The following is a 23,660-nucleotide window of genomic DNA, read 5'->3' as shown; positions in this document are numbered from 1 at the left end:
CTTCCATCCAAATGGTCCTTGATTTTCTAGCTGAACTCTTCCATGCAGGTTCATCTTCTTCTACTCTTAAAGTTCAATTGGCAGCTATTTCTAACTTTCATGTGGGCATTTCAGAGTCTGCCATAATGTCCCACAAGCTTTGCAAAGCCTTTTTGAAGGGAGTTTTTCTACTCAGACCTCCTATAAGAAATCCTCCTCCTTCTTGGGACCTAAATTTAGTTCTTAGTTCTTTGATTCTTTCCCCTTTCGAACCTGCAGCCTCCTGTTCTTTAAAATTGCTATCATGGAAGACACTCTTTCTGGTAGCTATTACTTCAGCTAGAAGAGTTTCAGAACTTCATGCACTCAGCTGTCGACCTCCTTATCTGTTGTTCCATAAGGACAGGGTATCTTCTGAACCAACCCGTCCTTTTTACCTAAGATAGCCTCGGCGTCTAACCTGAATCAAAGCATTGACCTCCTGTGTTTTTTCCAGAATATTCTAACAGGTCTGAACAAAAATTGCATTGGCTAGATGTTCATCGTCAGTTAAGGTACTATTTGGATAGAACCAAACAATTCAGAAAGTCTGACCAGCTGTTTGTCTCTTATGCAGAAGGCAGAAAGGGACTTTCAGTTTCAAAGGTATCATTATCTAGATGGCTAACATCTCTGATTTCCCTTGTTTATGAAATTAGACACCAAAAGCTGCCTAACAAACCTAAAGCCCATTCCACCAGAGCTTTGGCTACTTCTATAGCCTTCCAAGACAGACTGCCTATTGACACCATTTGTGCAGCGGCTACTTGGGCTACTCCTCATACTTTCATTTCTCATTATAAGTTGGATTTAGCTTCTAGGCATAGAGCTAACTTTGGTTCCACTGTTCTCAAGAGTCTGTTCTGTTAGGCCACCCGGGACAAGGTGCTAGGGACGCGGTCCCATCCAGCAAGAATGAAGGCGAGATAGACAACTTAACATATAGAAGTTATGTTCTTACCATAACGTTCCATGTTAGTTGTCTTCTTCTCGCTTCTTCTTGCGTCCCACCCTCCTTCCCCCTGGCCTGGACAGACCTAGAGGAGTTTGATTGTGACCTCTCTTTCTACCACCTCTTTACTTTAGGTATATGCTGCTGTGCATATTTTCCTGGATCAGGATGTAGGTCACCCTTCTCTTCTCCCTTGTTTATAGAGGTGGACTTTGTTTCTAGTTATTCTATTATTATTATAAGCTGGGCCTAGCTTACAAACGAGATCTGAGGTAACTCACGCCTAGCATTGTGGGATATAAGGGGAGCCTCGAGCCGGTGGAACCAACTCTCGAGCTTTTAGAGTGGCCGAGTCGGAGCCGAGGTCTGCTCTGAACCCATCCAGCAAGAAGAAGGCGAGAAGAAGACAACTAACATGGAACGTTATGGTAAGAACATAACTTCTATTTTTGGGCTTTCCTGTTGGGATAATTGTTTTATGCACGTGCAGATTAAGAAAAATAAATAAATACGAGCTGTTGGGGCTATATATTGGACATTGGGTTATATACTAGATATTGTAAATGTTTCAACATATGAATGTGATCTTTTGTATAATATCAAAGATTTTTCTTATTTACAATATCATGTGAAATACGTATTACATATAGACATATTGTTCAGCGAAACTTTATTCTGGGTATGCTCTTTGAGATGACTGTGTTTTATGTACGAGACTATGTTCCGAGGCTTAGGTTAAACAATGTACATATTAGAATACTCTAATCTGATGTATTAATGAACAACTTTATATCCCTTAGGGTTGGTTAATCAGGTGGGATTTTGGACTTTATGTATTAATCCCTGTTGGGTACAATTATTGGGATCTCCCTCACTTTGAAATTTTGGCCATGTTCTGATTGCGTTTTTCATAACGCTTACTATTCTAATCAGGTATATGGTCAGTTGGTCTACTATCTCTGGGGACTAAATGCTATTATACTTCATATATTATGTTTTGTTGTGTTTTGCATCACGAACGTACCAAGGACATTTGAGATTTGGATAACATTACAGTATTTGGGTCATTGAATGAAACAGTGCTTTGCACACTAATTATAATTTTGTATATCACATTTTTGCAGCAACATACATATGGGTGAATAACATTATAATCATTATAATGGATATAATGGGGACATATATGGTCCAACTATATGATCAGTAAGGAGAATTTATTTTCCATTGCCCCCTTTGGTCATATTGAGTTAATTTGATATATAACCAATTGGCAAGTTAAGGGTATTGGGAGTATTACTGTTCTTGAATATTTGGGCCTAGGTTAAGTCAGATATATGTATGTATAGTGATATATTATTTGAATATATATCATACTGCAACATTTTGGTATTGGTTCAGACGGTCCTTTGTGTTATAGATCTACCCATTGGTGATTGTTGGCAACACACTTTTGCCAATAATTTAAAAATATATATTATTGGTGTTCAACCAGTAATTTTCTGGTCCTGCCCTTAGTTTCACTGTCTATATCCTATTTATTGATTCCCACATTTTCTCTATAGTGGTATACTTCTTTGGACAACCTGCCCACACTTACTTACTATTCATAATAATTTTTAGGATGGATTTGGATAATATTTTGGACGGGTTGTGTGCTGATCGGGACGATATCAGGGTTTTTGGAGTAGATTCTGTCCCAAGCAACATCCCAGGTCAACAGAATGTGGATATATCTGATGGTTGTGAATTGGCTTTTCAAAGCTTAGAAAAGGGCCTTAAAGGGCTAAGAGCAAATATATGGCACCTTAGACTATTTAGGGCCTATTTGCACAAAAACATGGCCCCAAGAGGGCTTCGTATTAAGCTTCGACCCATGGTCAGCAGATCTGAACAGAGGTTGACCAATGAATGAAACCAGGCATTACAAGAAGGCTCTCTGACTTTTGTAAAAATTTTGGCTTCATACTATGAAGGGATTATTGACAAAAATATATTGGAAGTCAAAACTTTGAGCGCAGAATGTAAAAAATTTCATTCCACAACCAATTATCAAAATTTGGTGGTGGGGTTGTCCAAGGAATTAACCACATATGACAAAATGATTAAGGATAGGAAAATCAAAAAATACAATCGTGATATTATGGACTATAATAAAGGACATCCTTTTGAAATTCAAAGATCAGTGAGATTTCAGGAATCTGATCCTGGAATCCCTAGGGGCAGGACCAGAAAAAGACCTAGATCTATACTAAAATGTAGTGACAAGTCTTATACCAGTACCACGGGGGAGGAGTCCTCGTATACCGATAGTGAGGGTACATCCTTGGTTAATTCACCTGTAAAGAAAAAAAAAACAACATTAATGTCCCTTTAGAAGGGGTAGTGAATACAGAGGGGGGTGGAAACATACCAATCGCAATAGGGACAGAATCCATGGAAGGATTGATTCAAACTTTACTGAAATAACAAAAAATAATTGTAACAATGTTTTAAATCTATCTAATACCATACTAACTGATGACCAACAGAAATTACTCAACAAAGGATTGGGATTTGTACCCAGTTTCTTTTCTGATCAATATAAAATAGCACAAGATGTTTTGAATTTCTGTCGCTGTCTTAACCTAAAAATATTTTTTTTAGAACAAAATACAGTTAATTCTCAAAGATATGCTGAATTTCGATTTCATAAATCATCTTTTCAACCACCCATGAATAAAAATGTAGCTATTTTGCAACAAGCTGTACTAAGGAACCTACATTTTCCACATTTTGAATCTCATATTTTACAGGATAATGTTAACATGTCTGAGAAAAAAGCTCTAACTGAACTTAAAGATAATCACAATATTGCCATACTCCCAGCGGACAAGGGAGGGGCAGTGGTTATTTTGAATATGGATTATTATATTCAAGAGGGGCTTAAACGATTATCAGATTCTGTATGTTATATGTACATGGGAATTGATCCTACACCAAAATTTAAAAAGAGATAGATGCATTTTTAGATTCAGCAGTGGAAGAGGGCATTATAACACTCAATACAGCTCAACATCTTAAGGTAAATGATCCCTCCAAGCAGATTTTGTATTTTCTTCCTAAAATACATAAATCTATTACTAACCCTCCAGGTAGGCCCATAGTATCTGGAAATGGCTCACTCACTGAACCACTATCAGTGTTCCTAACTGAACAGCTCAAACCATTACTCAAACAAATTAGGGCTAGGATACAGGATACCACGCAATTTTTGCAAATTATACGGGATACACAACTGGAACCTCATTGGCTTATGTGCAGTCTTGATGTTAAGTCCCTGCACACGAACATACCACACTGGGCTGGGCTGCAAGCTCTGCAATATTGGTTGGAGAAGGCTGAACTGTACCCACCGGGTTTCAATACACTCATCTGCATGTCCGAGCATGTGCTTAGCAAAAATGTCGTATACTTCCAAGGAGAATGCTACTGGCAACTACGGGGGACGGCCATGGGGGCATCTTTTGCCCCCATATATGCTGATCTTTTTATGGCCTACCTTGAGGGAATGCCTTATTTACAATCCAGTGCACAACATCTATATGGTTGAGATTGACATTTGGAGGAGATACCTGGACGATTGCTGGATGGTGTGGCATGCTGATTCATCATATCTATACGAGTTTGTGGAGTATCTTAACAGTAACATCTGGGGAATTGAGTTTTCTGTTACCTTTCATCTTGACACCATTAATTTTCTGGATGTTACTATTTATAGAAATGATGATCACACTCTGAGCACAAAAATTTACCGTAAATATCCACAATATAATACATTACTACATGCTTCTAGCATGCATCCGCGCCACACCATCCGCAATATCCCCAAATCCCAATTTCTCAGAATCAAACGTATTAGCTCCTCAACTATTGATTATGAGGATGCTAAAATTGATCTGGAAAATAGATTGTTGGAGAGGGGGTATCGTACTACTGATATTGCATCCGCTAGTACATGCTCGGACAGGCAGAATAGGAATACATTGCTTGAGTATAGGGACCATACATCGAATCCACAAGATACCATTACTACATTTGGTAGGAATCATCAGGTGATAAATGTTTTGAATGATGATTGGAATATTCTGATGGCTAATGATTTTCTTCGTGATACTTTAGGAACAAAATGCCAGTTGTCATATAGGAGGGGCAGAACTCTGGGATCCCTGTTCTCCCACTATAAACAGAGGGAAAGTGGAGGAGCCAAATACAAACAATTGACAATAGCAGGGGATGAACTTTTGGGAACTTTCCCTTGTGGTCATTGTTCTTCATGTAACCAGGTGAACAAGTTGAAACCATTTACGAGTTCTAACACTAGTAAAGTTTATAATCTCAGGATATGTGCTAATTGTTCAAGTAGCTGGGTTATATATTTGGCCACATGCCAGTGTTCTGCCTTCTGTGTAGGAAAAACATCACAATCACTTAGAATAAGAATAGGTGAACATCGGAGTGATATTCGGAATAAGAAACCTACGAATGCTCTTTATCAACATACTATTAAACACCCTACAGGAAAGTTTATGTTTACTGTTATTGACAGAATCACTGGTAATAGGAATAACCAACAGGGATGGCAAAACATACTGAGCCATAAGGAAAAGTACTGGATTATCCATCTTGGAGCCTTGTTTCCACCTGGTCTAAATGACCACTTATGATAAGTATATTGTTCATATACACATTGATTTATGTATTACTTGGCTCATATGGATATCTCCTTAATGTATTATTTATACTAACAAATTTTGTTGGTTAGCAAGTATGTTGTTATATTTGTATTATTTGGTCAGTCCTAGCGTTTTATATGCCATTTATTACTTTATTTCTGATGCAGTTAACTAATAGCAGTTCACTGCCATACATCTACCATCATACATTAAATATATTATAAATATATGGATAGTATCTTTATATAACATCCATATACATACACCTATATTTTTTGTATATCAAGGTGGTTTCAATTACCACGAATATGTTGTAATTTATACATATTATTAAAACAGTATTTTGTATTTAAATAAGGGTATGGACCATACCATTGATAGCCATTGGCTGGTGTATTATATAAATATTCAGTAGGTCTGTGTTTATTGACATCATTATTTTTCACTGAAGAAGGCATTTGCCAAAACCGGTTTGAATTTTATCTATTTTGGGATATTTTTATGTCCTTTAAGATCACTACAATAAAGATGGACTATTTATGCTGGCCTCTGGTGTTTTGTTCGTTTGGGATGTAAAAATTCCTATGTACTGGGAATGTTCTTGCGAGATTTGAAGGGGTTGTAGATGTGTGTATTTGATCTGAGAATATTGGAGGGGGGAAAGGGAGTTGAAGTTGAAGCTGAATTTGTCATCCAGTAGATTGGCAGTGTCCCCTGGGTCCGAATGTGGTGTCATTTACTAATCATTTAGTTGTTGTTGTGTCTTTTGGCTTTTCCTGGTTAGGGGTCGCCACAGTGGAACTCCGGTCCGCTAATGATTGGTAGTTGATTTTCACGTTCCGAGTTACCAGCCCTGACGCACAACCTTCAACGAAGGTACGCCCATTCACGCAGGTCTCCCCGCAGAAGACGCTCTAGCTGAGAATCGAACCGGACAGCGTCTTACTGTGAGGCGATAGTGCTACCGCAGCACTCATTTAGTATTAGCTCTGATAATTTACTATTAGCTCTGCTCAGTGTTTGGTAAAGTTAAAAGAAGGCTTTTTGGTCATCTTTCACCTCGGTGGGTATTTGTACCGCTTACCAAGTTTTAGTTAATTTGTTCAGGATTTGGAGTTCCTTATTTAGTTTAGCAAGAATGTTTTTGGCTTCTTGAGAGTTAAATTTATTTTTGTCTGCCATGAGTTTTCATTTTCTCATGCATTCTCAACTCATTTTTCCACCATGTTTATTTTAGGGTTCCCTTATAGGGTTTATTTTAGAATTAGATGTATTTATTTCTGAGGAGGATAGACATTTCTATTCGGCTGTTCACATGTGCAAAGCATTTGGCAGGAAAGAATTCTGCACAAGCAGCAGGGTTCTTGAGGTGCAGCTGGCTTTTGAATTTAACCAGGTCATCAGTAGATAAGCTGCTTCAGGCTTTATTCTTACCGTGAGTGTGATTGACTTGTGGTCTGATTTAACATGGAAGGAGATTACATTTTGTGGGTTGTAAAGCTACTTTCTATAAAAAAAGAGAGAGAGAGAGAGAGATACGTTATCCTTTACTGCATTTGTCCAGTGTGGTGGGCCTGTATGAGTAATAGGCATTGAAGTGCTACACTGATGGAGTGTTTTCACTGGTTCTGAACCAGGGCTCTGAGATGATGCCCATATCTGCTTTTTTCTTGGCTAAAGTAGTGATTGCATGGTGTGGAGTTTGTTTTGGCTCCTAACATTGAGCTGCAATACCTTACTGCTGTCTGGATTATGTTTAATTGTGTTGGAAGCTTTAGAAGACTGGCATTGCCTTACAAAAGGCACTATGGGGGTGGAGGTTTTGAACAGTATATGGTAGCTTTGAAGGAGAAGTGCAGGCTGTCCCTGGCAAAACATTTAGGACTGAATGACGTATGAAAGCCTCAAATGCCATTCTTTAAGATGCTTAAGGACAATGAGTATTCTCAGTACTCCTTCCAGATGAGTCCTGTTTCAGAGAAACCTAGGAAATTGTGATCTGTGTACTGGTATCCTGCCCCAATTTTTTTCTCCCACTGTTGGATTTTTTTCTGAAGTCGGGGAGGAGTAGGAGGAAGAAACCTTTGGCCATTTGTCAAGGATGCCATTGTGACACATTAGCACCCTGAGTCTGTTCCTTTATCTCCCCCAAGGGAAGGCAGACACCATTTATTTCAACTTCCACACAGTGAGCTTCCATGTGGACTGCTGTCCTATTGATTGTACTGACACAGTGGCTACAGAAACAGACTGTACCTTTACAGTGTGATGGCTTAGGTTGTCCTCATTCAAAGAAGAGTTCAGGAGCACCATTCTGGGTGTCTGTTTTCATGACAGAAGTGCATATTTTAATTAGGCCTCAGTACTTGGTGGATGATCTGTTAAAAAGGATTTGGGCTGTCACCATGATAGAAGATTTTTATGATACCCCTCCATAATTCTCCTTTTCCTCCTCCTGTTGTAGAAAAGAGAGAGTGTCCTTCTAGCTGCCTGAGGAAGGCATTCCAGTACTGCAGTGTCATGTCTTTTTTTATGCTGGACATATTTTCTGAGAGCTCATCTCTGCTAGTTCAACTGCAGCAGTCCTTAATGCAGCTTAGAGCCATATGTTGAGGGTGAGGCATGGTTCTCATTTGTTGTAGCATGGAGAGCCATCGTTCTGGACATTTAGATTCTGGAAATTGTCACATCTGGCTTCTTCTTAACAATGTTAGGCTTTTCTCTAGAAAGGTGTTTACTAAGAGAGCAAACACCTGTAAGGATCTCTGAGTCCAAGGGTAGACTCAGCTGCTTAAAGGAAATGTAGAGGCTGTTTAACATTCAAACAAGAGTGATAATTTTGCTCCTTTTCATTTATTTCAAAGGAGGATGACTTATCTCATTTTTGTCAGCAGCATCTTCAGTTAGTACATCCATTCTGTCCATTTCTAGAAGGATGTTTTTCCAAGGAGGTTATGCCTCTGCTCAAAAGGACATCCAGTTGGTGTTATTGGATATGATGGATACCTTCTAGCAAATTGGTACTAGGGACCACACAGCTGGTTTATGTGATTTACTGCTGAAATGCATCAGTTCCACTACAAAGTATTGCTGTTTTGGCTTTTCTCCGTACCTGTATACTTTACCAAGGTCTTGGTGGTTGAAGCATTGCAGAAGGCTAGCTCTTAACTTTTTTTTTTTTTTTTTTTTTTTTTGGCAACTCACTTCTGGTGACCTTGCCCAGGTGTTAACCAGCATGCTTGGTGTGGGTACCACACTGGGTGCGGAACCTAAAGTGACTACAGAAGTTCTCTTTGATCCCACTGTGTAGGATTGCTGTCAGTAGCAGAGCTTAGATGATGTCTCGTGTAAAACTTTCTTGCCATTGAAGAGGGCCTTTTATGGTCAAGTACATGAAATCTGGGGTGAGGGCACAGGTTCTAAGCTTGTGCTGTTTGCATCACGTAGACTGGTGCATGCCATGATCAGTGTTCCTCTTTGAAGAATGCAGGTGTTGCAGTGACCATGAGGGGTCAGTGACTGTATAGTCACCGTACTTGAGCAGATCACAGTTTGGTACCAGACAGTTGTCACTGGGAACCAGAGTGGTGGATAGTTCTCTCCAACCTTTAATGGGTATCCTATTCAGACATTAAAACCATTGCAGGCATTAATGACACATGCTTTGCTGTTGAGGTTGGTGAAATTTGAATTTAACCTCTGCTTTCGTGTGGTTCAAACATGGTTTATGGTGTCACTACTCCCCTTGAATAGAGAACTGCACATTAACCTTTTTGTGCTACAGGCAGTTTTACTAGCCCTAAATCCCTTGGAGAAAAGCAGTCTTAGGGCCATTCGTAATTCACTGATGCAGAAAACTTCTTGCAGTAACTAAAGAAAAGCAATTATGGACATAATCACATCCCTGATTTGCGGACAGCATTTCCCATGTCAGAGGAGGCAAATGAACTGGAAGGATTCCCTGAGCCACTCTTAGTCTTTTTCTGGAGTTGCAGATAGACTGTGTCTGTTAAATCTCCTAGAAGTGGGACAGCTCTTGAGATCATTCTGTTTGCTACTTAGTCAGGGAAGTCTACTCCATATTCTGTTTGTTGCAGGAAGACTGCTCAAACATGGGAGTGGATGCATTCTCAGTTTCATGTCATGGGAGAGGTTTCTCTCCTGCAATTCTGGCAGACGTCTTACTACAACAAAAAGTTCAGATAATAAAGACCAGGGCTAATTATTACCTCACTGTGGGTACAAAGAGATGATTTCAGTATAGGAGACTGTCGCTGTCCTGGGCAAAGATTTTTCCCTTTGTTGGGCTGGTGATTCCAAGCTGTGGCTGCTGATGTAGGCCTTAAAATCCTGTCAGGTCTTCTGGGTAGTAAGCCAGTAGTGACAAGAGGCTCTTCTCTGCGCAGACTGATGCCCTGAAGAACCTCAGTTGATCAGCTTGATGTTCTTCGTGTTTCACTGTTGCAGTCATCCATTTGGTTATCTGCTTGCAGTAGCCCTCAGTCGGCCGGATTATCAAAGTCTTAGGTCCTGCGTCAGTTGCTGTCTCATCTTCCGTGACGTCAGGTAGTCAGGGGTATAAAGCAGGCAGCGGATGCCATTACCCAGTCTTTCTTGCCGTGTGGTGCCAGAAGCAGTTCGCAAGTGCCGGTCGGCCGACTCCTGAAATTTTCGTTTGAGTTTCAGAACCAAAGTCTTCAACTAAAGCTATGTACCCTGTTGGGAAACTATTTCTTGCTCTAAACCAATGTCAGTAAAAGTCAGTAATTGTATTTCTTGTGGAAAGCAAATACCTCATAAAGATTTTCATTCGTACTGTATTCCTTGCCTAGGCCCTGACCATGACGTACCTTGCTGTCGGTTTTATGCCTTATTTAAACCACAAATTATTCGTCGTCAGTACATTTTCTCTTCTAAATATTTTGGTACTCAGTTCAATTATCCAGATATGTCTTTGGTAAGCCTCCCGACTACCGATATTCCAAAAAAACGCAAAGATAAAGACAGAGAGGCGCCGCATAGGTCCAAAGCTGCCGACGACACTTCTCCTAAGCTAGTCACCAGTTCGCCGGTACTGTATGTCGTTGGATAGTTGGGAACCAAGAAATGTGGCACCTGTGCTCAATGTATGTATATCGATGAATCCAGGTTCTTCAAGCACCCGGACACTGGTTGTCTTTGGGAGCTGAGGAACAGTGGTACTTGTACCTCTAGGAATATTGTCTATGTTGCCCATTGTACTGTTTGTTTTTGTTTCTATGTAGGCAAAACAAACAGGTCTTTGAGGGAACGGATCAGGGATCATGTTTACTGTATTCATAGGAAAGAAGAATATAGTGCCATAGCTAAGCACGTTATGTGCAAAGGAACTGATCATACATTTTTATTTCAAATCTTGCACGTACAATATAATAATATACGCATAGGGAATATCACTAATGACACCGAAAGTGCAGAGCTTAAGTGGATTTTTAGATTGGGTGCCCATAGGGGGCGTGGGTTGAATGACAATGCATCACTTAAACCCATACTAAATGCCAGGACCCTTGGATTTGTTCATGATATTATTTATGCATGTATTATTTTTAGTATATATTATCCCATATATTGAAAGTAGTTAGCTTTACCTTACAAGGTATATATTTATATATTTGTTTAGCAGTTTAGTAGATTTCTGCAATGAATTTCATGTATTTTTATTTATTCTTCATAAATTAATCTTCTTATATATGTTTTATTTGTACCCATATATATGTTGCTATATGCTTAAAATATACAAATTGAGTTGATTTAATTGATTGTTAGCCTTATACTATATATAGTAAGACCTTATTTGAATTTGCAACGTCTGATGAAGCGTATTGTTCTGTCCGTGAAAACGCTAACATCTTTTGTACAATAAATTTGTGATTTTACTACATCTTGAAGGTTCGAGTGTCTACTTATGGTTTTGTAGCTGATTTGGAATGCCACCTTCCATTTGGGATTATCGTTTTATCTATTTTTGGTTACGGGAATCTTCTGTGGGGCTTTCAACACACATATATATTTGCTTTCCATTAAGGGGGGCACCTGACATCTGGGGCAAGAAAAACTGATGTAATGGCATTGGCTGCATGCTTTATACCCCTGACTACTTGACGTCACAGAGAATGAGAGAGCAAAAGACGCAGGACCCAAGACTTTGATAATCAGGCCGACTGAGGGCTACTGCAAGCAGATAACCCAAATGTCATGACTGCAACAGTGAATACACTCTAACATCTACATTTATGGTAAGTGTACACAACTGTACTTTGTTTATCCTTACCTTTCTCAGGTGTTTGGACCTCAGTTGTTCCACAGGCAAGGTGCAGAAATTTTATTTCTGACCTTGTGGATGGCAGCTTTGTGGCTTAGCACTGTGTGTGGGGCAGCGGTTCCTTGTATATTATATGAGCCTCACATCTCCATCCACCTTTTAAGACCCCCCAAAATAATAATTATTCTTTATGACTGCCCTTTTGAGACAGCTGGTGGCATTGATTGTGAATTGGAAAATTTTCTTTCTGGTGGCCATTACCCTTTCTTGTAGGATCATCTCAGCTTCTGGCCATTGTATAAAGAACCATATCTGAGCCTTTTACAAGATCCTGCCAGACGAGGCTAACTGTTGTGTTCTGAAGATAGTCTGAATTATGCTTAAATCAGTCTTTTCACCTACATATTTTTCTATACTAAAGTAGAAACTAGGACTGAGAGAACCTTCAAATGCTGGATGTACTTCATCAGATTAGATTATGGTTAAGTTGTGTGCATGAGTTTCAGAAGAGAAAATGAGCTGGTTGTCTCCTGTGTTCCTTGGAGGAAAGGCTTTGTATTTACCAAAGACCTTTCTAGGTGTATGTCAGACTTCATCATCTTTGCTATTAGGGAAGTAAGCGCTTGCAAAATGTAGTCAAAGGCCTCTTCACTACTAGCAATGGCTGCTTCCAGTAATTACTTGATAAACGTCTTTATTGCATGTATGTTCACCAAATAAACTTGTTTTTTTATGTATACCTTTACCAGTCCTTTTTGTCTTGGTAGCTATTCATGTTTTTAGGCATCCTTTGGTATCTTGGTATTTCTGACTGTTGCTTTATGGACCAACTCCTCACCTTATTGATGTACTGTTTGGGATTAATTTTAGATGTGGGATCCTCAGGGAGAGTCCCCTATGTGAGAAACTACAGTTCTGTTTTTACCATTTCAGCAGGTCTATGAAGAGATCCTGTTTGAGACCCAGTACTACTCTTCTGCCATTCCCGTCGTGCACAGACAGTTCCTCCATTCAACCTAGGCTGCTGACTCCCTTTACATCTGCTAATATTTTTATTCTAGTTAACAGTGTAGGTGTTATAGCTTTGTCTCGAATGAGTGATTTGTGGGAAATGTGCTTGCCACTGGTTAGGAGCAGAGTGGCAGTCTCAGATGCTGGGAACTTGTGCTGGAGTTTGATGTTACTGTTTCCACTGACAACAAGTGCACAAGCTCTATAAGCAAGTGATGATCTGGGAGGAATGCAGAGTTTTGATTAGTAAAGATAATCATTGTCATAGGAACTGTTAAGGACGGTCTTCTCCATAGTCCACTGATGTAAGATCAGTTAAGTGCATAAAATACACTATTCTTTTTTTCATAAGCCTAGAAAAGCAGCCATATTAAAGAATGCTTCACAGTGTGCATACAGTTTTCAGTGAATGTGCTTTCAGTTAGTAAAAATAACCTTCGGTCAAGAATACTGATAAGAACAGAATGTGCAGTACATTGAGTGCAAACTCATTTTGTTTGTATGGTAGAAGGCTTGGCATCCGTGGCTGAAGAAGCATGTAGAGATTTGCAGGCTTTTTTGGTATTAGGAGATGCGTCAAATACAGTCATTTAAATTAGATTATTTGGACTGATATGCAGAAAGTCATTGCAGTACAGACACTAGAGTAAGAGTACAAAAGTCAGGTCAAATACTGAGCATTCCTGAATGTTGTTGATGATAATCAGGAGGATTAGAATACGTGTGCAGAAACTTTGGATATGTTTATCAGCACTGTTATTGGAGACAGTATTAGGATATTATTGACAGCTATATTCACTGTACATAATAAAGCATTCTTAACCAAACTGGTGTTTGCAGACTTTATTCTGAAGTTTGCAAGAAGATTTGGCACATAAAGGAGAGACCGGCACCTGTTCATCACAATTCTGGGTGAATAACAGATAGACATTCATTCCAGTTTCTTCCAGTTAATTCCAGTGTCCTACAGTCATATCAATTCTCACAAGTAAGAATGAATGAATGAGTGTGTCATGGTTCCTGCTGGTATATTCTGTTGCCCATTTATTCTTCCAGAGGTAAGAGACTTACAGCCCCCTATTTCCCCTGTGGGTAAGTGCTAAGTACTGGGAGCACTGCTATGTCATTTGTGGAGCTCAGGTTTTTTTTCTTAGGGCCATAACATCCTCCCACACTAGTCTATAAGTGAGGCATGCAGTCGGACTTATTGAGGTGTGCTCCCATTTCTAGTTCTATAGCCAACTGAAGGCCATGCTTCCCTTTGTGGCAAGCACCTGTGTACAATGGTTTAAATCCACTGAGGATTGTAGTTACAAAATTTGCATCCTGCACATGCACATCCAACTCTTGCTGATGAGAGACAAGAGAAGACATTTTCTTGTCACTCCTTTGTCAGCTTCTATAGTTTTTAGGCTAATTGAACCTAGAAAAGTTGTAGTTGGGGCTTTGTCCCTCATTGCCATGGAATCTGACACACAACTTTTGCATGTCTGCTGTGTGAATGCTTTTTTTCAAATATGCTGCATCTTTTTTCATCTCCCTGACTCAGAACTAATAACTTAAAACACAAAAAGAGAGTGTGGTGTAAAATGTTGTGCATTCATCAGTTTGAGAGAGAGTTCAGATGCTTTAATATCTATATATGAAAAATGTATGAATAATTGTATTTTTGCACAACTCCCCTTCTGTACAGTAGTCTTGTCTATTTACACACGCACTTGTGTTTATGCAAGTTTCCCTTTGTGTATGTGCATAAAACATGCTTTTTTGGATTGCTGTTGTGCTACCTCTTTGCAGACATTTTCATTTTTATATCACTGTTTTAAAAATGCAAAGTCTCATCATTTAGAGTTTAAACAGAATGTCTTGAACGTCGGTACTTTGAGTTTGGGAAGTAAGTGTTTTGATCAGGCATTTAAGTGATATCTCTAATTCTTTGTCATAAAAAAGGACAAGTGCGTAAGTGTATGAACAGCAAGTGTGGAGTGACACAGAATGTGTTTCCATGGACATTCCTTCTTTGTTTTCATTCTTTTAAACCTTTGAACATTTTTGTGTTTTAGGTGGAACTGGAAATGGCCATTGATACAATCAGTCCTAACTACTGTCGTAGTAAAGGTGAGCAGATCGCACTTAATGTGGACGGCAGTTGTACTGATGAAACCAGTACCTATTCAACGTAAGTGAACTCTGTGTACCCCTGTCTGACTTGTGTAAGGCCTTTTATTATAATATACCTTATGTATTCAAGTCTGAAACATCACACTGAGTCAGTCAAAATAACAGGAAGAGGCCTGATGGATGATAGGAAGGCTCCTGGACCATAATTAAATCCATATATGGTAATAGGCATAACTGGAGAAAAGAACCATTTATACACAATTATGGCTTTCTTTCACTGGCTTCCTGTTGGTATACAACACATGTTGCATTATTTAATGCCTTTGAAGCAAGGATTGCAACATTTCTTGTTTTATTACAAACAGTAGAGAAGCCTGGTAGCATTAAGAAATATGGGCCTGTACACAACTCAAGTCAGAAATTTGTTGGAGAGCACAGTCTTGGCGAAATGTGTTTATGCATTCTATATCTTTTAATTGAATTTGTGATTGTGTAGTGTAACCTTGGTAGTCGGATTCTTTGTTTGACCTATAGGCTTTAATTGTCTGCTCTTGCCTCTTGGATCTGTTGTGTTTCTACAGACATATGCCCTTTGTGACTGCTTATTCTCTTCAGCTCTAAGTACAACTGGTAAGATGATATGTTTATAATTTGTGGCCATCCAAAGACTTCTTTAGGGCTCCAAATTTTATGTCTGTGTGTTGGAAGATTTTCCCTGTTACAGTAGTGAAACCCGTAAATTATGCCTTCGGTTGAATGAACCACAGTGTAACAGTTTGCCTTCATATCAGCCCCATTCCAATGAGACTTGAGTTATTGTCGTGCAAATTTCATTTGTTCACTGGCTTAAAGAGCTGGCCAAAGGACAATTTGGTCACAGCCTGGGTGTAAAGCACATAATAATCAAATACAAGAGCAAAGTTGTGTGTTGTATAATACAGAAAATAAACAAGCAGAACAAAACAATGAAGACTCAGTATATTATGAGCACCCTAATAAGTTAAGATCTTAAGTATAATGAGTCAATGTCTGTCGAAATTAGATTGTTTAAAATTTGTAGAAGATTTGGATAGGAGTTGTTTATTCTGTTTGGTAACTAATAGAGCACTGATCACAGTGGACCAATTTCATTTTCAGCCAGAGGATACAAAAATAACATTAGGCAAGTAGTCAAGCAAGCAGAGTTACACAGGTAAGCAGAAGTATATGTTAACAGGGAATAAGGGAACAGAGATCGATGTTCATCATGTTTCACTGTTGCAGTCCTAACTAATGGGTTATCCGGCTCCTGGTAGCCCTCGATCGGCCAGAATACCAAAGGTAAGTAAAAATTACGTCAGTTGCAGTCTGTTGTAAAGGACATCAGGGTGTCCGATACAAAGGAGGCAGCCGACATCACTTCTTCAGTCTTCCTTGCCGTGGAGCCCGAAGCAGATGCATTTCATGCACAAGTGTCAGTTGGCAGTTTACCTTCTTTGATTCCGACTACACAGTTGAAGTCTACTACAGCTAAGTACCTCATTGGGGATCCTCTTTTCTTGGTTTAACGAATGTCAGAAAAAGTTAATAATTGCCTTACCTGTGGAAAGCAGATTCCCCATAGAGATTTTCATTCTTATTGTATTATTTGTTTAGGCCTTGACCACGATGTTCCTAATTGTGATCTCTGTGCCTCCTTTAATCCCCGTACTATCCGTCGTCAGGCTAAGCTTTTAGCTAAGCATTTTGGAGTTTGGCTTAAGTTTGTCGGTATGATGTCCACCGGTCTTCAGGCTTCGGATATCCCCAAGAAATGTAAGGATGAGGACCGCGACAGACTTCCGAAAGTAAAGTCCTCTGATGATGGTAAGACGGTAGCCAGTGAGGCAGACTTTTCCTGTGACTTCAGCTGTTGCCAGGTCTCCCGAGTCCTTCAGGTTGGCAGGTAAATCTTCCTTTCATAAGCCTGTAAAGAAGCAGGCTCCAGTTTCTTCCCCTCAGTCCCAAATGGTCAAAATGGCTTATGACCTTTTGACTCTTATTAGGGGTTCTCAGCCTCCCCCTTCTAAAAGGCGTAGGGATGTTTCTCCTGTGGCTTTATCCCTTTCAGGTTCTGATTCTTCCAGCATTTCTGCTGATGAAGAGAAAGTCTCTCAGGTTTTTTTTGCTTTTGAGGATTCAGATGCAGAGGAGTCCATCCCTTCTGCTTCTGCCCCAGAGGATTTCTCTTTCGGTGATACTTTAAATACCCTCTGGGAACATTTTAAATGGGAAAGTTAGGATTATCCCCAATCTAATAAGCGGATTAGGGAGTTTCTGGATTTACCTCAGCATAAGCCTCTGGCTATTCCCCCAGTGTTGGAAGTTGTGGATGATGTTTTTCTGGAGAATTCTTTGACTCCAAAATCAGTTCCTCCTGCTCCCAGGAAACCTGATTGGTACTATAGAGTCCCCGATTCTCATTTGTTTCTTTTCAGGTGCTTGTTAGCAGATCCATAGGTTATTTCGCAAGGCCTTAAAAGTGTTAAGGCTACTGTTACCAGAAATCCTGTTCCCTCTTGCAGGGAATCTAGGAACCTGGATAGGTGGGGTAAAGAGATTTATACCTCTGCCACTCTTGCTATTCGGGCTACCATTTGTCTTTTTCATATGCTTAAGTACCAGCAGCACACTTTGGAGGCTATTAAGTCTAGGATAGCAAGTGTGCCTCTTTTGGCAGAGTGTGAGGACATGCAGGATTTAATACATTCTGTCAGTCTTGTCAATAAGCATTTTTTACATTGTGGTTTTGACCTCCTTGAAGCCTCCTGTAGGGCTACAGCTACTGGATCTTTTATTAGAAGGCACTTTTGGCTCCGAGAACAGCCACTTCCAGAACCTGTCAAAGCTAAGCTTTTGGATGTACCTTTGCATAAGGACAGTCTCTGTGGCAGCAAAGCAGAGGAAGTGCTCAAGAAGATGGAGGATAAGGCCAAGCACTTGCAAACTGTTAAGGATTTTCTGCAAGTTCAACCTCCTCGTTTTAGCAGGAATTACCCTTCTAAGAGTTGGACCTTTCCTGATACCAGCAGACAGTACTGTTCTAGGATTAGGGGTTACAAATCCTCTAGGGGGCAAGGAGTTACCTCTCAAAGGTCTAAACGTTGGCAGGCTTCCACTTCCAAGCTTGCATCTCAATCAAATCACTCTGTGACTTTATCCAACTTCTGCCTGTTCTTGTTTGCCTGGCGTCTCCTTTAGGGGGAAGGTTGGCCCTTTTTGCAGATGTCTGGGCCACTATCACGGATGACAAATGGGTGCTCAGAATGGCGTCCCTAGGGCACAAGTTCTCTTTCCACACCTTTACAGTTCCCAAAGGATTCCCGGACGCTCCTCCAAACCAAAGGGCAGAAGTAGAAAAACAAATTTTGTCTCTGTCTCATCTGGGAGCAATAGAACCAGTTCCTGTTCTGCAGGTAGGCCAGGGCTTTTATTCCAGACTTTTCCTAGTTCCAAAAAAAAAAGGCAACTGGCGTCCTGTTCTAGATCTTTCCATTCTGAACTCTTTTCTAGTAATTCCAAAGTTCAAAATGCTCACTCTGCGTCAGTTGCTGCCAATGTTAGAAAAGGATTCTTGGCTGGTAACCTTGGATCTCAGAGGCTTATCTGCACATACCTATCTGGGAAAGTTGCAAGCAGTACCTTCGTTTCAGGGTGGGCAGGTAACATTATCAATTCTCTGCGCTGCCCTTTTACTTACCTACTGCTCCCAGAGTTTTCACAAAGTGCCTGGCTCCAGTCATTGCTTTCTGCAGGCCGAAGAAAATTCAGATTTATCCTTACTTGGATGACTGTCTGATTAAAGTGCATTCTCAGGAACAGCTGTTAAAGGATCTAGAATTCGTAAAGAGACTTTTCTCTTCCCTGGGTTACACTCTCAACGAGGACAGATCAAAATTGGTACCATCCCAAGGACATAACATTCCTGGGAGCGAGTCTGAACACAGCCGCCCAGATGATACATCTCACCCAGGAGAAGCAGACAACTCTTTCAGTTTATTTCAAGGACTTGGCAAGCCTGTCCCAGCTCCCTGCAAGGAAATACCTGCAAGCTCTGGGATTCATGGCCTCTTGCATTCGCATGATTCCATATGCAAGGCTGCATATTAGGAAATTGCAGTGGTACCTCAAGAACATTTGGTGTCGGCACACACAGGACCTGGATATGATGATTCCTCTGCTTCCATGTCTGCAGACAGAGTTTCTGTGGTGGGCAGCAGCCTGTCTGCAAAACAAGGGCATGCCTTTTCGCCCACCTCCTGCCACTCAAGTTCTTACTACAGACACATCGGACTACGCCTGGGGAGCTCACCTGGATGGCAGATGCATACAGGGACGTTGGAATGCCCAGCAGATGCACATAAATCTAAAGGGGTTGATAGCAGTTCAGCAGGCCCTACTAGCTTTTCAGTCTTCTTTCCCCAGGGACCTTGCTTGTCAGAACAGACAACACCACAGTCATGTGGTACATCAGCAAGCAGGGAGGGACCCATTCTTACCCCCTGTGCAGGCAGAGCATGACTCTTTGGTCCATAGCAGCATCCTGGGGCTTGCATCTCCTTGCTCAGCTTCTTCCAGGAAAGCTCAGTGTTTTGGCAGACCAGTTGAGCAGGCTAACCCTGGATCCCCATGAGTGTCAGCTGAACAGCGCAGTCTTTTACAGCGTCATTCAACGTTGGGCACACCTCAGGTGGATCTTTTCTCCTCCCAGGCAACCATCTTCTACCTCTTTTTTGCCCCAGACAGCATCACAACAGAGCCTGGAGAGTGGATGTTCTGTCCTTCCATTGGGCGCGGCTGTCAGTTTATGCCTTCCCTCCTCTTCTTCCCAGAGTATTATTGAAGATCAGGGACGAACGACCAAGGACTATTCTCATAGTTCTGGACTGGCCCAGACAGCATTGGTATCCACTACTTCGCAATCTCTCCCAATTCCTTCCTTGGCATCTTCCTCTGAAGCCAGATCTTTTGGTTCAGGAAGGGGGAAACTTTCTACATCCTCATCTTCAGTCTCTCCACTTGGCAGCATGGCTCATTGTATGACTCCTTCCTTTTCTTCTTCCCTTTCCCAGCAGGTAGTTGATATGCTGAGGGAGACCTAGCACTAGGAAGTCCTATGCTGGCAAATGGGAAAGGTTCTCTCATTGGATGCAGGCTAAAGGGGAAGAATCTTCTCATCCTACCTTTCCTCTCATCCTGGAATACTTGGCTGACTTCCTTCAGAGTGGTCTTTCCTTTTCTTCTGTCAAGATCCATGCTTCAGCCATTTCTCCTCATTGTTCTTTTGAGCAACCCATTTTCTCTCATCCCCTGATAAAATGTTTCTCAGAGGTGCTTGCAACTTAAAACCTCCCAGAAGGGTATCTACTCCAGCCTTGGATCTTAATTCTGTTCTAGAGAAACTCACTCTTCCTCCTTTTGAGCCGGCTGCCACTGCAGATTTAAAGTTTCTCTCTTGGAAGACTGCTTTCCTCTTGGCCATTACTTCAGCAAGGAGGGTTTCGGAGTTGCAAGCATTGATGGCTGTGGAGCCCTTTCTTATTTTCCATGCAGATAGGGTCTCTCTGAGAACCAACCCTTCCTTTATGCCTAAGGTGGTTTCTAGCCTGACTCATCAGTCCATACACCTTCCTACCTTCTTTTCTAATCCTCGAAATAGAGGTGAAAGGATCCTACATTCTCTTGATGTGCACAGACGGCTCAGGTTTTACCTGGACAGGACTAAAGACCTTTGGAAAACAGCACAGTTATTGGTCAGTTTTGCACCTGGAGCCCAGAGCAAGGCTATTTCTAAGCAAACAATTTCTAAATGGATTGCACATTGCATTACCTTTTGTTAATCCTTTCATGTCAAGGCTCCTCCTCAAGGGGGTTTAGGACCCATTCCACTAGAGCAGCTTCCACTTCTGCAGCCTTTCTAAGGGGTGTCCCTACTAAAGACATTTTGGAGGCTGCCATGTGGTCTTCTGTTCACACTTTCACAAAACATTATAATTTGCCTCTGCTTTCCAGAGCTAGGGCAGGGTTTGCCACTGCTGTGTTGCAGGGCGTTATCTCTAACCCGTGATTCTGTTGGTTCCTCCTCCCTTTTCTCTGGGCTTTGGTAATCAACCCATTAGTTAGGACTGCACCAGTGAAACACTATAAACATAGTACAGTTGTGTACACTTACCATAAATGTAGATGTTCGAGTGTATTCACTGTTGCAGTCCTGGTCCCCCCCCCCCTTTTTTTTTGGTCCTCTCCTATTTTCTTTTCCTGAGGTACAGGCTATTTTGGTTATTATTTGCCAAAATTGTTTTTGGTCTAAGCCTTATTTTCTGGGGGCTCCTGACTGTTATGACAAGAAAGACTGAGGAGGTGACGTTGGCTGCCTCCTTTGTATCGGACGCCCTGACGTCCTTTATAACCAACGTCATTTTTACTTACCTTTGGTATTCTTGCTGACCGAGGGCTACCGGGAGACGGATAACACATTAGTTAGGACTGCAACAGTGAATACACTCGAGCATCTACATTTATGGTAAGGGTACGCAACTGTACTTTATATATTGAAGATAAAATAAGTAAATGTACTGTGACAGAGTTTGGAAATAGAGAAGAAAGGAAGTATAAGTTGTAAAATGAATGGGAGAAACCACACGTTGATCAACTCTATGCAATACCATGAGTAAAATGGAGAAGAGACACAGAGGGCAAATAAATACAATTTTTACAAGAGTATGAAGTCTTTAAAAGTCATGCTTTAGGATTGTTAAGTGTGGGGGGAAGAGAGAATGAAGTATGAGGAAGTGGAAGTGATTTACAGGAGGTTAGGTGACGTGGCCAGAAGGAGGGCATCACCATTCAGCTTTTGCCTTGAGATGATCTTTAAATTGTGAAAGGAAAAAGTGGGGAGGTCTTTAGATTACATGGGAGAGCTGTCCAGAGCTTATGGCTCAGGATGGAAAAGGTGTGGCCAGAGCAAAGAAGTGTAGTACTGGGAATTTGGAAAAGTAGCCTTGCGACTTCTCAGATTACAGCAGGACTTTCCAAGAAATCTGCACACTGATTAACAGTTTAGCTTCAGTTCATCCATTGTGAAAAAAGCTAAAAAAACAAGGATTAGAGTTCTTGTCACTTGTAATAAATTCAGTTACTGGCTAGTACGTTACACTGCCTGGATGCCAGCAAAGAAGAAATTAAGAAAGCCTGAATGGAAATCAACTAGAAAGTGTGAAGAGAAAACACTGACTGGAAAGAATCCTGTAGCTGTTCTGTAAAAAGCAGTTCAAGCTCCAGCTTTTGGTGCAAGACATTGCTTCTGGTAATCTACAGAAAAAAGTGAAATGTATTCAGAGCTGATTAAAATAAATGAAACAGTAACCAAGTACCACAACTCAAAAAACAAAAGGATGGAAAAATGTGAAAGGCTTTAAACAGTATCAAGTTGTGCCACCACACCTTGTGTGAGTTATCGAATTAATGAACAAAATGAGCAAAAAAACCCTGCAAGAAATGTCAAATGTCGAACGCGGAAGTGGAGAATGTCAATTTCGACATCTTTTGAACATTCTCCGCACTTCCGTAAGTTGAACCATTCCTCAAAGCACAGCAAAGAATGTTTTCCGCCTGCACCCTCATGTAGGGGGCTCCTCCCCCACACCCCCTACTACTTATATATACAAACTCCGAGATTGCACTAGAGTGAGGGAAAGGGTACATTTCCCGAACTTCATTATAGTGCAGTCTGCCACAACAACAAATGCTATAGTGCATTCGCTGTTGTGCATCTCAACATTTTTTTCGGTGTTTCCTAATGTCGAATTGGGCATTTGGACTTGCGTAACTCGAACAAAGTCCAGTCGCCCTTTTGATAGTAAACCGAGCTAATAAAACTACAAAAATCGGCGGTTACAATGAAGAAAAGGCTAGCTGAGTGTGACACTGAGAGAGATGTTTCAAAAAATGATACAATTGGAAGACAGAGCACATATAGAAAATCTGAGATTCTGCTGTACCAGAGAAATTGGAAGGAACAGACTGCATTAATTTTATGAAGGCACAAATAAGCAACTGGACTAATATTCCACCACAGGAGCTGTTAATTGAAAGGGCACACTTTATGTATGCTTCAAATGTGAAATCAGTCAAGACCTGCATTAGTTAAGATGCAAACCTATAAGTAAAACGAGTTGATCCTGACGGACTGTGACAAAAGGGCAAAGCATTAAAAGCTCAAGACAGCAGAGTGCGGAAAATGATTATTCAGTGTACACCAGGCTGAAGACACAAATTTGTTCCAGCAATCAGGGAATGTCAAGAGGCAGGTAAGAGATTCAGGCTGCTATATCCAGCTGTCTTCAGAATATTTTTTTCCTGAGGGAAATTTGTCATTTTTTGATACAGAGCAGGTTAAGGAAGAAGTTTTTGCTTCTTGTTCTTTTAATTATAAAGCACACGAAGAGACTTTGCTAGTGAACCCTTTCCCACTGTTCCAAAGGAAATTGCTTGAGAGAGAGAAACTCTGGCATTGACCAGAAGAATC

General features: G+C 40.7%; 1 protein-coding gene across 3 annotated transcripts in view; it reads left to right on the top strand.

Annotated features, from left to right (window-relative positions):
- POLR3E (RNA polymerase III subunit E) overlaps window positions 1–23,660 on the top strand; it is an 892,447-nt gene that overhangs the window by 219,952 nt on the left and 648,835 nt on the right. For 2 of the 3 annotated variants that reach the window (XM_044089628.1, XM_044089629.1), the window contains exon 5: window positions 15,058–15,173. In XM_044089628.1, the coding sequence (XP_043945563.1) occupies window positions 15,058–15,173 (116 nt within the window). Of the gene's footprint in view, window positions 1–15,055; window positions 15,174–23,660 lie in introns of those variants that run through there. The other variant, XM_044089630.1, reaches the window with a different exon arrangement.

This window comes from Protopterus annectens, chromosome 12.part0 (assembly GCF_019279795.1).
Source record: "Protopterus annectens isolate FY-2018-M chromosome 12.part0, PAN1.0, whole genome shotgun sequence".
NCBI lineage: Eukaryota > Metazoa > Chordata > Ceratodontiformes > Protopteridae > Protopterus > Protopterus annectens.
The sequence above is the reverse complement of the archived record's forward strand: the minus strand, read 5'-3'. Positions and strand labels throughout refer to the sequence as shown.